Consider the following 13,878-nt stretch of genomic DNA (forward strand, 5'->3'; position numbering starts at 1 on the left):
CAATCCAGAAATAATCATTATTATAAGTAAAAATAATTTCTTATCTAATATCCTAGCAGGTTTTTAAAAATACCACGATTAAGTTTAAAAAACCAAACGCATAATGTGTTGACACACAATATATGAAACATCATTGTAAAAAATAATGATAACATTTTGTAATTGTGTAATTTGCAAAAATCAAAGTAATAGGGACCAGTTGTGAAGTCTAACAGTAGAAAAACAATGAGCAGAGAAGACTTGAACTGACGAGGTTCTGATATTTATTTAATACTTAATCTAAACATACATTTTTATATGTCGTTTGCAAATATCTGTGGTACTGCAAAGCGGCAAGAGAATCCGTCGCCATCGAACTCCTGATGTCCAAAAGATTTGGCGTTGCGTCGACGAACATCTCAGAAGAACAGCCCCTCAAATAACAAAGAACTGTTTTAGCTACAGACAACTACATCATGAAATTGTTATAACTTTAGATGCGATGGCATTGATATTGAATGCTATGAAGACTGCGAAACATTAATTTAAACAGGTGGCATTTTAGGATGCGAGTGACGTCAAGCCTGCTATTCAGTTCCTATTGTACCACATTGAGTTTTGGTGATGCAAAGTATTTTATAGACTCGGCCATGACGGGTGGAAAACATCTTCGCCCAAACGATATTAGACCCTGTATTTGAAAGAGCTGCGAGAGCTCGCTTTAAGATACCGTGTGATATTTATATTCTCTCCTGGCTGGCCCTTTACAAAGTGTACATCACAAGCCTTGTGTTGAAAAAAAAACCAAACACATAAAAAAATAAGTTAACAGGTCGACAAGTATATAAATGTACAGTATATACAATCACATACAATGAAAATATATCAACGTTTTAGTATGCTAAAGATTCAAAGTCGCCCGCTCGAGAGCTGTGTATCATGAAATTAAAGTTGCGAGACAAATAAGAGAAAAGATGCTGAACGCAGCATCGGCAAAACAAAACAAAAAAAATCGCAATAATAAGGCTTTCCTCACGTAATCCCAGTAGCAGAGCGCAACCAAAGAGCAGCCATCTCGAAAAGATAATATATCAACAGCACTAAACACGACAGGCACCCATACTTCACCTTCAAACTGAAAGCGGATAAATAAAAATATATTCATATATATGTGTATATATGTCTATAAAATGAAACACTGAAAATCGTCGCTTCTCAAACACGGCGCCGCCACACCGAAGGCAACACGTTCCTAGCGCAATTTCTCCATCACTTTAAGAAAATCGTCATCTTTGTAGAATAATTCTGTACACTATATACTGTACCAGTAAACAAAATGTAAAAGTTTGTTTTTAAATATTTTTTCGTTTTATGTATACCCAGTGTATCGAAAAAAAGGTTGCAGGCACTTAAAGTTCTTCTCCGAAGTGTTCTTCCAGTCGATGCGGGGATCGTTTGGTTACTCCTGGATTGGATACCGGCAGCGCCCGTCTCAGCCGAGGATGTCCAAGTAGACAGGAGTGGCTTTGCCCAGAGCGTAAAGGACCTTCTGAATGTCTTTGATGTTCAGTCGTTGTTGCGGCTCTCTTTGCCAGCAGCCTAACATGAGGTCGTACACTTCTTTAGGACACAGGCAAGGCCTGTCTAGAACCCGACCTTGAGTAATGCATTCAATGACCTGCAAAAAGAGAGAGAGTACAAAATGAGCTCGGGGTGGAATTGATTTCGTGCACGCTGCGTGCGATATGAACGAATGGAGGCATCAAATGAAAAGCAGACTCAGATTATTTCACCGTGACTGACTGCCAGACATTTTTATTCGCAGCACTTTACGACACTCTCGATCGGTGTTGGGTGTAAGTAGTTACTAAGTAATTAGTTACTGTAATTAAATTGCTTTTAAAGTAAAGTAAGGGATTACTCTTATTTTTTCTGTAATTTAATTACAGTTACTTTTGATGTAATCAAACTAAATACTTTGTGTAATATACTGTATGTGTGTGCAATAGTGGAATTGACATCAAAATTCAGAGTCTAACTTTAAAATCTGTGCTTTAATGTATAATTCTCACATTTGTAATACTTTAGTCAGTTAATAAGAGTACTTTATGTAGTTTAATATTATTTATTTGAATAAATTAAATAAACCGTTTCATGTCTATCCTTCAATCACTTAACTCATCAAGGTTGATGTAGGATATAGAAAGTAATTAGTAATAAGTAACTAAATACATTTTGGAGAAAGTAATTTGTACAGTAATCTAATTACACTATTGAATATGTAATTAGTAACTAGTAATTAATTACTTTTTGAGAGTTACTTACCCAACACAGCTCTCGATGCTTTGATAGTTGCCAAGGTGGCACACGAGTCCCTCGGTCAACTTTGATAATGGTGCCGCGTGCTTTATATGTTCTCAACGAAAATAAAAATACTGTACAAAATTTGGTCTTAACCAAAATAATAATAGTAGGTGACTGCTTCAATACTGGAAATTGATCAAACTATAATTTTTGTCACTATATCGCCATCTCTGTCTGACGCATAAAATTGCAGGTTACTTTACGTAGTTAACGTTAAGGTGAAGTCAAATGATGACAAAATGATATTTCTTCCAAAACCGTACCTGACATCTCAAATTATAAATCATTCAAGAGCACAGAGTGTACATGCTCAATACATTTTTCAACATTCAATGGCGCACTGAATAGTGAAATTGTCTTCTCCGCCTTACAATTGGACTAAATCCGTTATCTCAGAGCCTTAAAATACATTATAGGTAGAAATCTCACGAGGCCTTGGAACAGTGCTAATATATGGTGAATCTGAGCTGCTAACCTTCATTTCCGACGGCGTCATGCCCTTCCTACCGAGATCACACTTCCATTCTAAAAATGTCACATTCACACTCATCGTTCTCCGTGAGCGCTCACCTCGCTGTTAGATAACTGAAACCATGGCTGTTTTCCGTAAGTGAAGATCTCCCACAAAATGACTCCGAAGCTCCATACATCACTCTCCGTGGAGAACTTCCGGTACATGATGCTCTCCGGAGGCATCCAGCGTATGGGCAGCATGGTGTGGCCTCCCACCTGGGAAACAGATTACACATCAGAACAGCTCATCCTATGAGGCCGCTTACAACCGCTCCATCTCCACTCTAGCACGCCAACGCATGAACGATGTGATGTAATTGCAAGCTGCTTTGGTCAAACGCAACTTTCAGATGAGTGGACGTAAGTGGGGGGGCTGGGGGGTTCTGCAGCCATACACAAAGACTGTTTACACAAAACATCAAAAATGTAAAAATGGTCAGAATTTATTTAGTTTGTTTATCAAGTGTACTGTTAAAAGTCCCCATTATATCAGAATAAGAGTTTTGTGGTTTCCAAACCATGCAAGAAAGTGACGAGCAATAAAAGGTCTCTTCAATGCGACAAGCCCTATTGTGAAAAATAAATATAGTAAAATTTATTTCATGCTAAGTATACTGCAAATCCATTTACATCTTACAGTATGTATTTAATGAAAAAACACTGCGATTGTATTTGTGGTATACTAAATTGGTATACTTAAAGTCTGATAGATCGGAACAACTCATTTTGTACTTAATATACTTTAATTGTGCAGGAATAGTGCTGAAGTCCAACTAAAGATACATTTAAGTGTATATGATTGTGCTAAAGTGGAACTATTGCAAGTATGCTTCAGGTACGCTTTAAATATCTTGCATTGAAAGACTGATTTTATAAAAAAATCCTTATCAAAAGTGACATTAGAACACATTTTTATTTAAATTCAGGCTTAATATGAAGAAATGAGCATTGTGTATAAATAAATAACGTTTAATTATAATTGTATATCAGTAAGTCATGTCAGTAAATATGTTAATACATTTAAACTATACTCAGCATGAAATAAATGCATTTTAAATGAATTGTTTTTTTTACTAGGGAGATGCCTAATTTGCAGGTTTTATTCGTATAAACGGGGATATTAAAGCTGCAACCTGTAACTTTTGTCTCTATGTCTCCATCTCTGTTTAAAACATCAAATTGCAGGTCACTTTACATATCCTCATTTTATAAATCTTAAAATTATAAATCATTACTATAAGCTTACCATTGCTAAATAGGATAGGGTAAGGAGACTTATTTTTATTTATGAAAAAAAAAGTTATGAATTGCAGCTTTAATTCACAGCTGTGCATTTAATGCACAGTTTTTAATTCAATTTGGATTCAGGGAAAAGAAAGTAGAAAAATATCCACACTACTGCTATACAATATTAAAACAAAAAATAAAAAACAACGTTTATTATTAATGCAGTTAATATATTAATGCAAACTATGAAACAAGGAATCATTCATAAAACAATCACATGCAACATATTGATTATCTTAAAATCTTAATCTTGTTTTACTCATCTGTCCTTATTTTAAGTCCTCTGCTAGAAGAACTAATAAGATTAAACAACAGTGAATGAACTGCGCCTGCACTCGGCTTCAATTAGAACGGCACAGTCTGAAATCAATTTCTTATTCATTTCAATATCACTTCATTCATCATGTTTGTAGGACTGCTGGTTATTGTTCCGGCTCAGCGTGGAAGTCTCGCTGCAATTACTGTTCTCTTTGTTGTCCGCTCTTACATTGATCTCACTTCCGGTCGGGAGAGAGCAGGCTAATGGATGATGGACCATACAGTATGCACGTCGACGAAAGAGCCGAAGTAGGTCAGTTCCTGTACTGACCGCTGCTTTGTCCATCTATGGCGTATTTTTTCACACTGTGATCTACAAATGATGTTTTTGTGCAAGTTATAGTTATTTTGTGCAAGTTAGTTTATCATAGTTGTTTTATTTCTTTTTAAATGTTTTTTTGTTTTTGGACAGCGATTTCGTGTGAAGTCATTTCTCATTTTTACATTTTTGTATGATCTGCTTTCGCCCCAGTGATGTCAGATTTAGGTGTGGGGTTTAGGGGTGGCCACGGTGTTTTTTTTTAACAATCGTACCCTTTTGTACAGTTCACACCATACGAATGCATAGAATTTATGCATTATAAACATTTATAATGCATACATTTAATAAAGCCCCTATGTGTGAAATCGAACTTGTCTCACTTATCTGTGAGTTCTCATCTGATCTATTTTCCCTGTTAAGAAGAGAAGTTTGCTTTTTCGTCTGTTTTACATTTTAGAAGTTCACATAACTTTACTGCAGTATCCCACAGCGAAAGCAACTTATGTTTAATATAACAAGTTCTTTTTCAAAGACACCATCAACATGATTCAAATGATTGATGCGCAAAAGATTACAGATAATGGAAAACACTGGAGAGTGAAAAACATTCCAGTAATCAGATTTTTTACAGTATTATAAAAAGGCAAACGTCAGTGGCTTCTACTACCCTTATAAACTCTAATAGTATTTTTGCAGTACTAATGTATATCAAAACATACTAATGAATCTAATGTATCTTCATATTTTGTGATTTAAATGTTTTGCCATAAATTATTATTATTAGTCGCCCTTTATGTTTGTCACTGGGTTTGGCAAATATCTTACCAATAAAAAGTATTAAAAAGTGCTTGTCAAATTTGACAACACAGTATGTAATCATTTAAAAAGTCGAGCGCTTGTTCCATTTCCTGATAAACAGCGAACATGGACATCCGATATTTCAGAAGGACATGACATCGTCTATCGGCCCAACCCTAATTTTCGATATACATGGAACACCTGCTGACCTACTATATTTGCAGAAATGTGCAATATATGACTGTGAAGCATAATAACAGCTCAAATGTTTAGCACTGCTTAAAGCTGCAATCCATAACGTTTACCCCTCTATCCCCATTTCTGTTTCAAACGTAAATTTGCAGGTTAATTTACATATTTATCTTTACGTGGGTTTGATTCAAAACATGTCAAACTGATGTCAAATTTCTTGCAAAATCTTACCCGACAGCTCACATTTTAAATCATTATTACAAGCTTACTATTGTGAATAGGCGTGAATAAGGAGACAGTTTTCATCATTCTTTTTTTACTTGGTCAATAAGAGAATTTTGCTTATTTTTAACCCAAAAATGTTACAGATTGCAGCTTTTAAGCATTTCATTTTACACATCAAATGATCAAACATGGTAGACAGTATAAAGTACATTCGGCAGTACACTGCAAAAAATGACATTCTTCCTAAGTGTCTTTGTCTTGTGTTGTAGTACAAATATCTAAACAATCTTAAATCAAAATACGATTACTTGACAAGAAAAGCGACCTACGATTTTTGGTCTTCTTTTATTAAATAATATAAGAATGAAGTAAGTTTATGGTAAAAACAAGCAAAAAAATCGGAGAAAAATAAACTTGAATTAGGTACTTGAGAAAAAGGTCAAACTAAATTCAAGTAAATTTTTCTCACCCCATGCACAGATTTTTTCGCTAGTTTTTACCATAAACTTACTTAATTCTTACATTCTTTTTCATAAAACAAGACTTAATATCTTAGGTCACCTTTCTTGTAAAGTAACTGTATATACTGTACATCTAAGAAGTTTTAGATATTTTCACTAAAAACAAGAGAAAAATGCTTAGTAAGAATGTCATGTTTTGCAGTGTATAAAGTACAACTAATGTCGAAATTGTACTCGACAGCTCAGATTTTAAATCATTATTGTAAGCTTATTATTGTGAATAAGTGTGAGGAGATAGTTTTCAACATGGATCGTTTATGTACTTGTTCAATATATTTAGCTTATTTTTAACCAAAAATGTTACAGCTTTAATGCACTTTATTTTACAGACCATTTTTCTAACATGGTAGACAGTATAAAGTACATTCTGCACATGAGTCAGTAAGTAGTAAACTGTAACTCTATGGGCCCTATCATGCACTCGGCGCAATGCGTGTTATTTACTAGTTTCAGGCCGACGCAGACATAAAGTAATTTTCAACTCCTGCGCCATGTTGTTTAAATAGCAAATGCATCTGTGCCCATTTGTGCGCCCACAGGCGTGCTTCTGAAAACTAGGTATGTTCAGGCGCATTGTTGGCGCGTTGCTATTTTGAGACAACTAAAATAGACTGCGCCACTGACCAACTGAAACTTGGGGACTCATTTATAAAACGTGCCTACGCACAGATTTGATCGTAAAGCATGCGTACGCAAAAATCCACGGCAACGTTCATATTTATAAAAACGGACTTTGACGTGGAAAAAAGTGCTTAGCGCCACGTCAGGGTCTGAGCAGACGTACGCAGTTTTGCCTATACGAGTGCTGCAGGTTTTTGGAAATATAAGTAATTATTGCCGCGTGTAAAGGACTTGGACGTTGACAGGTGCTCTTTCATATATCAATGACATTAATTAGACATCTTTTAGACAACAAACTGCTCAGCTGCACGCAATTTCACGATCATTTGCGATTTATAGATTTCAAATCTGATAGAGAGGCGTACACGTGTTTTCTGTGCGTACGTTCATTCTATGAATCACACATACGCACTTTCTACGCAACATTTTATAAATGAGGCCCCTGGTCTAAAGTCAATGGCGCAGTACTTTTTCGTTATTTAAAGCGCGCGTTTGGGATATGCGTCTATAGGCGGGTGCACAGCACGCGTACACTCTGCTTATTACAGTATTAAAGTATTAAAAATAAATGGATTACAATGTAAAAGATGATTATTGTGTACATAAAGATACAAATCCGGCTTGTCCTGTAGATGGTCCGCTCGCACGCTTTAACCTTGCGCACGAGCAAATGCGTTTCCTCTCTCTTGCAAATTCCGCCGTGTTAATAGCGAATCCACCATGGCGCGAGTGCAACTGGCTTTTAAAGGGAATGGAAGATAAGGCTCTGAATGGTTTTGCACAAAACACACCCATGAGAATAGGGACAATCCTTTTAGACCATGCACCTGGCGCTGACCATTTTTCTTGTTCTTAAACTAGCAAAAGCGGATTCGGACACGCCCTAAGTGCACTTGCTTTAGACCATGCGCTTAGATCGTTAAAATAGAGCCCTGTATTTATTTGTAGATCACTTAATAACAGGACAGCAGATCAAACAATCACACTATGTAGTAGTCAATGTTGACATACACAATATCTCAGTTTAACTGGTTGAAATGTTATGAGAGCTGACATCATGTATCCAAGTTGTTAATTGCCAATTTAAACAAGCCGAGTAACAGTGAGCATACTGTGTATCCACACACACACATGCACACCCACTTGCCACTTAAATAATGCAAATGACTTTCAAATCCCTCATTAGGACGAGCAAATAAAATTGCTTAAGCAATCATACGAGCCACAATACGCTGTATCACCTTCAGCTTTGTGGTTGAGGCTGGAGCAATTAGCCTTGCATGGCCGAAATTGATAAACCCATTATAAAATACAAGAATGAACGTGGAAAAGAATATAATCGTTCTGGCCATTGTCCATACTTCCATTCTCAGGGCTGAAGGGAGGAGGGAACACCTTTTTTTTACATTTGGTAGTTTGTAAACTGGATTACTGGACAGTCTGTGGCTCAGTGGTGGGCAGATTGGATTATGGGTATGAAGAGCAAAGCGGGGGAATGGATTACAGCCCCACTGGAGCGACTCCCTGGACATTTACGCTTTCGTACAGAGTCATGAGGGAAAGAGATTTATGCGTCTGTTGTCGATATTTATCGAGCCCTTTAAAACTCGTTATAACTGTTGAGTAAATTTCAATAGAAATAATTGTCTGTCACAGAATTGTACTGTATAGCATTACGAGGGGTATTTGTGGTGAGTTCTCAGTTGTGTTTCCTTTAAGGATCAATTTAGTCTCAGATGTTTCTCCTAAAATTGTTTAGGAATAATCAAATAAAAACAAATGATACGATTGTTGAAATCCATGAAGAGTGTGGAGGTGTACACCGAATGTAGACTGTAGAGGTCAAATAATCTGGACTTGAGTCAATTTGATGAGTTCATATTGAGATCTTCAATAATATTGACTTTTGATGACATTGTTGACACATTTATGAGATTTCTACCTCTTTTCTTCTCAGGAGAAATATCTGAGACATAAGACTTAAATGTTTTAATTTGCTCTCCGTTAAATCTATTTTATGTCTAGGAGAAATCGTTGAGATATTAAGAAGACATCTACACTGCAAAAGATGAATTTCTTACTAAGCATTTTTGTCTTGTTTTGTAACAAAAGAACTTGCCAATGGCGTAAGAAAAAGATTGTTTTTTGCTTAATTCTTATATTTTATCTCATAAAACAATACTAAATATCTTGAGTCGCTTTCCTTGTCACGTAAATGTATCTTGATTTAAAAATGCTCACATATTTGTACTGGAAGACAAGATCAAAATGCTAAGTATGAAACTCTTTTCTTTTGCTGTGCTGATATTTCCCTTCAAGCCTTCACATACGACATTCAGTTCTTCTGTTACCCGGTTCCAAGCAGGGTTTTCGAAAACACCTCATGCAATATTTGGTGAGTCAACAGGTGACAGCAAGTCAATGTACCACCCATCATGTAGTTGAATTGGCGACTGATAAAAGCAGATCAATCTCTCATTGGCTCTTCATGCTTTGTTCCCGCGGCCAGACACTCGAGCCCCAGAGGACAGCAGACGTCAATATGACTCGCCATGTGTGGATTACGTGCTTGGCAGGATCCGCTATTTATAATCACTTGACACAGTGATCGTGTCCAATGCGGTAATAATTTCGTAATCGCTCAGTTTTGTCAATATTGCACACTGAGCGCAAGCTTGTGTACGTGTGCGTAAGACAGGTTCTGGCCTCCGCGAGACCTTCAGCTTTCGACCGCCTCAACCAGAAAAATCGATCTGAATTAGGGCTTTTCAACGATTAATCGTGATTAATCGCATCCAATACAAAAGTTTGTGCTTACATATTATGTTTCTGTACAGTGTGCGTATTAATTTTAGATTTATAATCACATACACGTACATTTATTTAAGAAAAATATAAAAATGAATAAATGTTGATATATGATATACAGGTAAATAGTAATATATAGAGTACATGCAAATGTTTTATAAATATATACAGTACATGTGTGTGTATACTGTATGTTTATAAACACAAAATAAATATGCACAGCGCACAGCGATGTATTATTGTGTAAGCACAAGCTTTCATTCTGTATTCGAACAATCGTGATTAATCGTTGAACAGCCCTACTCTGAATATTTTATAATACACACTATTGCTATCGCTCATACTGGATGCATCCTGAACCCTAAATATTAAACCTTGGGATATAACTCGATCGCACCGACATGAACGGATTAGGATGCTAAAAAAATCATGTAATGTCTTGAGGAGTCTGCTCACAATTTTCTAACAAAAAATCAAAACAAGCAACCGCAATTTCGTATAAAAGCATCAGCTAAATGAATAAATGTACTGTAGTAACTACCTGGCAACCGTACAGTCACAGAGCAAGGTGCTAAAACCCACTTGGAACACCACAGCGATGCTCTGGCAACCACCCATCATGCACTACTCTTTCAAGAACTCGCATTTCACATCTTTAGAAAAATATGCGATGATGCTTTTAAAAAGGTGCTTTACCAAAACGGTGGTAAATTATTACAACAAGAGAACACTCACCCGATAGTAATCTGAACTGTAAATATCTCTGGACATCCCGAAGTCTCCGATCTTCACCAGCAGCCCGTTCCCCACGAGGCAGTTGCGGGTGGCCAGGTCACGGTGCACGAAATGCTGAGAGGACAGGTACACCATCCCTGCCGCTATCTGCGTGCCGATATGAAGCATCTGCGAGAGGCCGAGCTCTCCGTTAGACTGCATCGGGTGACCATCCACCAGGATCGTGGCGTCTGGACCGTGAGCTCTGAAATGACACATAAACGAGACAAATGTGAAAGCTGGTTGAAATCAGTGTTGGGTAAATTACTCTGAAAAAGTAATGAATTACTACTTACTAATTACATATTCAATAGTGTAATTAGATTACTGTACAAATTACTCTCTCCAAAAAGTATTTAGTTACTTATTACTAATTACTTTCTATATCCTATATCCACCTTGATTAGTTCAGTGATTCAAGGATAGACATGAAAGGGCTCTTTTAATTCATTCAAATAAATAATATTAAACTACATAAAGTACTCTTGTGAACTGACCAAAGTATTACAAATGTGAGAATTATACATTAAAGCACAGATTTTAAAGTTAGACTTTGAATTTTGATGTCAATTCCACTATTGCACACACATATATTACACAAAGTATTTAGTTTAATTACATCAAAAGTAACTGTAATTAAATTACAGAAAAAATAAGAGTAATCCCTTACTTTACTTTTTCAAGGGAAATGTAATTCAATTACAGTAACTAATTACTAGTTACACCCAACACTGGTTGAAATATATAATCATATGAAAAATATCAGGAAATATAGATCATATCTGTGTTTATCAGATCAAAATAAATCATAATTGATATAACCTTCAGGGAATAATATCTTGAAAGTATCTCTCCCTCACTGTTGAGATACGTCCAGATTTGGCGTTTCTTACTTAAGGGTCAAGTTAAGAGATTAAGGATCAACGTGAAAGGCCACAAGGTCAAAGCATTTAAACGCGCTGCCTTTTAGTCTCATAAAAGAAATAATCCGCTAATCCTTTAATCCTGTAAAGATGTCTAATTTCAAGTGAGCACGTTAAAGCGAAGAGAGCGGTCATTTTGACTGTAACTGTCGTCATGCGACTGGTCCCTTGTTATTTGTTTGCTGTGTATCACATAAGGTGATGGTTAAATGCACGTTAAATTATGTTTTTGGCCTTTTAAAGTAGTTCCAGACAATGTTATTATCTCATAATGCCTTATCTATGATTTTGTGTACAGTTCTGTCTAGTCTCAATGTGAGAAAACATTCATTAAATTATCTTAAATTCAATATGCAGAAATTACAAAGATGTCGGAAAGTACAACATTCTTTGATGTCCATAAAAAAACAGATTTGCATTATTGCATCTCTTCAAGAAAGAATTGCATCACTTAATTTCCCTTGGAATGGAAGTCCAGCCATCTGAAAAAATGGTCCCCCTATACAAACGAATCCTTATCAAATATTCTTTTGCATCTCATTCTACTTTGTGGACTGTATCTACCTTCAACGTGATTTTACAAATATCGTCCAAAATAATTACAATTCACAATGAATCTCAGCACGTTGACGTTCAATAATAAACTGCCATTTTAAAATGAAAAGATGCTTGATGTCCACAAAAACACGATTCTCACCAAAATATGGGAAGCAACCAAAGATATTATAGATATTACAGTAACAAGACGCCACGATTATATTATAAATGAAGAAAAGTTGATTGGGAAAAATCAAGTAGGAAATTCCCAATTCCTTTCTCCCACTGGACGGCTGAATATGGTTGATCCTGTTTGTTAATGCCCAATATTTGAGAAACGTTCTTCCACCCTTTTTTGATTGGACGGTTCCCAGTTTGGAAATGCCCAATGATTGCGCAACAGCCCTTCCGTATTCTTCAAAGAACTGTACTTTGGAAAACTGCTCCGTACGGCCTTCCAGTAAAAAGAGCCAACCATCAATCGTTAAATACTAAAAATTCTCCTTAGCGTTCACTTTCCTGAACTGCACACAGCTAAAACACCACATTACCTCAGAAATTTGTTGAGATCTCCATGCTTCATGTATTCAAACACCATGATGAGAGGGTCGCCGTCCACACACACGCCGTAGAACTTCACGATGTGCTCTTGTTGGAGGTTGGTGAGGAGCTCAGCCTCTCGCTGGAAGTCTTTTCGGGCCGCTAGCGTCGGGTCTTTGAGAGTCTGGAAGAAGAAACAGATGCTCCAAATATTGCATGCGCCTTTAAACGGTGTCAAAACCGAAAGCGTAAACCATTACAAAAACACAACAATTTCATTTAGTCGCCAGTAAATTTGGGCGGCCTTGCGAAATAGGACTTGTGCGGCGCCAGTGCCTAAAAAAGGCCCCTCCGACACTTTGCTTTGCACATTTCGTCGTGAGTCCTGCTCCTCTCGGTTAAATTATAACTCGGCCTCGACAGCACAAGGGGCAATTTGATTTTAATTACAGAAATCCCCCGATCGCTCTGACACAAGCCGAGGGAGGCATCGACAGAGAATGGCGTATATGACACAGATGGCGAGCCACTCAATTCTGTCGGGGGATCTGTTAGCTCAACACAGCCCTCGCTGCCCGCGCAGGCTAACGCTCTCCGTCACCCTGCGTTCTGCCTGGGGAAGCGGCCCGGAAGCCCCGGGCTCATAAGCGATATCCTCATGACACAGGAGCAGTTTTGGAGTTATCTTTTTGATGTAATAGTTTCAATAGGCGGTACATTGAATTACAGGAGGCGGTACGGATGCGCAGAGCACTTTCTAATGGTTAAACGATGGTGTTTGGCCTCACAAAGTAGTTCCAGACAATGTTATCGTCGTCCAGACTTACTTTTAGACTCGGTTTGCGGTTATTTAGAACTCCTAATGCCTTATCTATGATTTTTCTGGAGATTGGCTCTTGCGGTTGTGTTTCGGTGCATCTGAAACTTTAAGAGCGGAAAGTTTTCCAAACGCAATTACTGTACAGTTCGAGTTCTAGCCTCGATATGAGAAAACATCCATTCAGAGAAAATTTCACTAGCTCAGCGCATTGTCAGTGGCCCGCTGCGAAAAAGAAAAAAGAAGTATTATGGAAATAGTCGAAACGTACATTTGCCACCACAGCACGGTGGTATTGTTGTGCTAAGGAAATTCATGCAAATTAAAAAATTAGGGGATGAACGCACCTAACCGTCGTAAAAATATCCTCACAGTACGTTCCTTACATTGCCTACATTG

At 37.1% G+C, this 13,878-nt stretch overlaps 1 protein-coding gene across 1 annotated transcript in view; it reads right to left on the reverse strand.

The window, feature by feature from the left end:
• Nucleotides 1–227: 227 nt before the first annotated feature.
• ntrk3b (neurotrophic tyrosine kinase, receptor, type 3b) overlaps nucleotides 228–13,878 on the reverse strand; it is a 109,675-nt gene continuing 96,024 nt past the window's right edge. Inside the window, exons 14-17 of the mRNA XM_057340332.1 lie at nucleotides 12,674–12,846; nucleotides 10,624–10,867; nucleotides 2,914–3,072; nucleotides 228–1,657 (exon numbers count right to left, since the gene is read on the reverse strand). Coding sequence (XP_057196315.1) covers nucleotides 1,472–1,657; nucleotides 2,914–3,072; nucleotides 10,624–10,867; nucleotides 12,674–12,846 — 762 coding nt within the window. The 3' untranslated portion in view covers nucleotides 228–1,471. The remainder of the gene's footprint in view (nucleotides 1,658–2,913; nucleotides 3,073–10,623; nucleotides 10,868–12,673; nucleotides 12,847–13,878) is intronic.

The sequence above is a fragment of the Triplophysa rosa genome, linkage group LG1 (assembly GCF_024868665.1).
Source record: "Triplophysa rosa linkage group LG1, Trosa_1v2, whole genome shotgun sequence".
Classification (NCBI taxonomy): Eukaryota; Metazoa; Chordata; class Actinopteri; order Cypriniformes; family Nemacheilidae; genus Triplophysa; species Triplophysa rosa.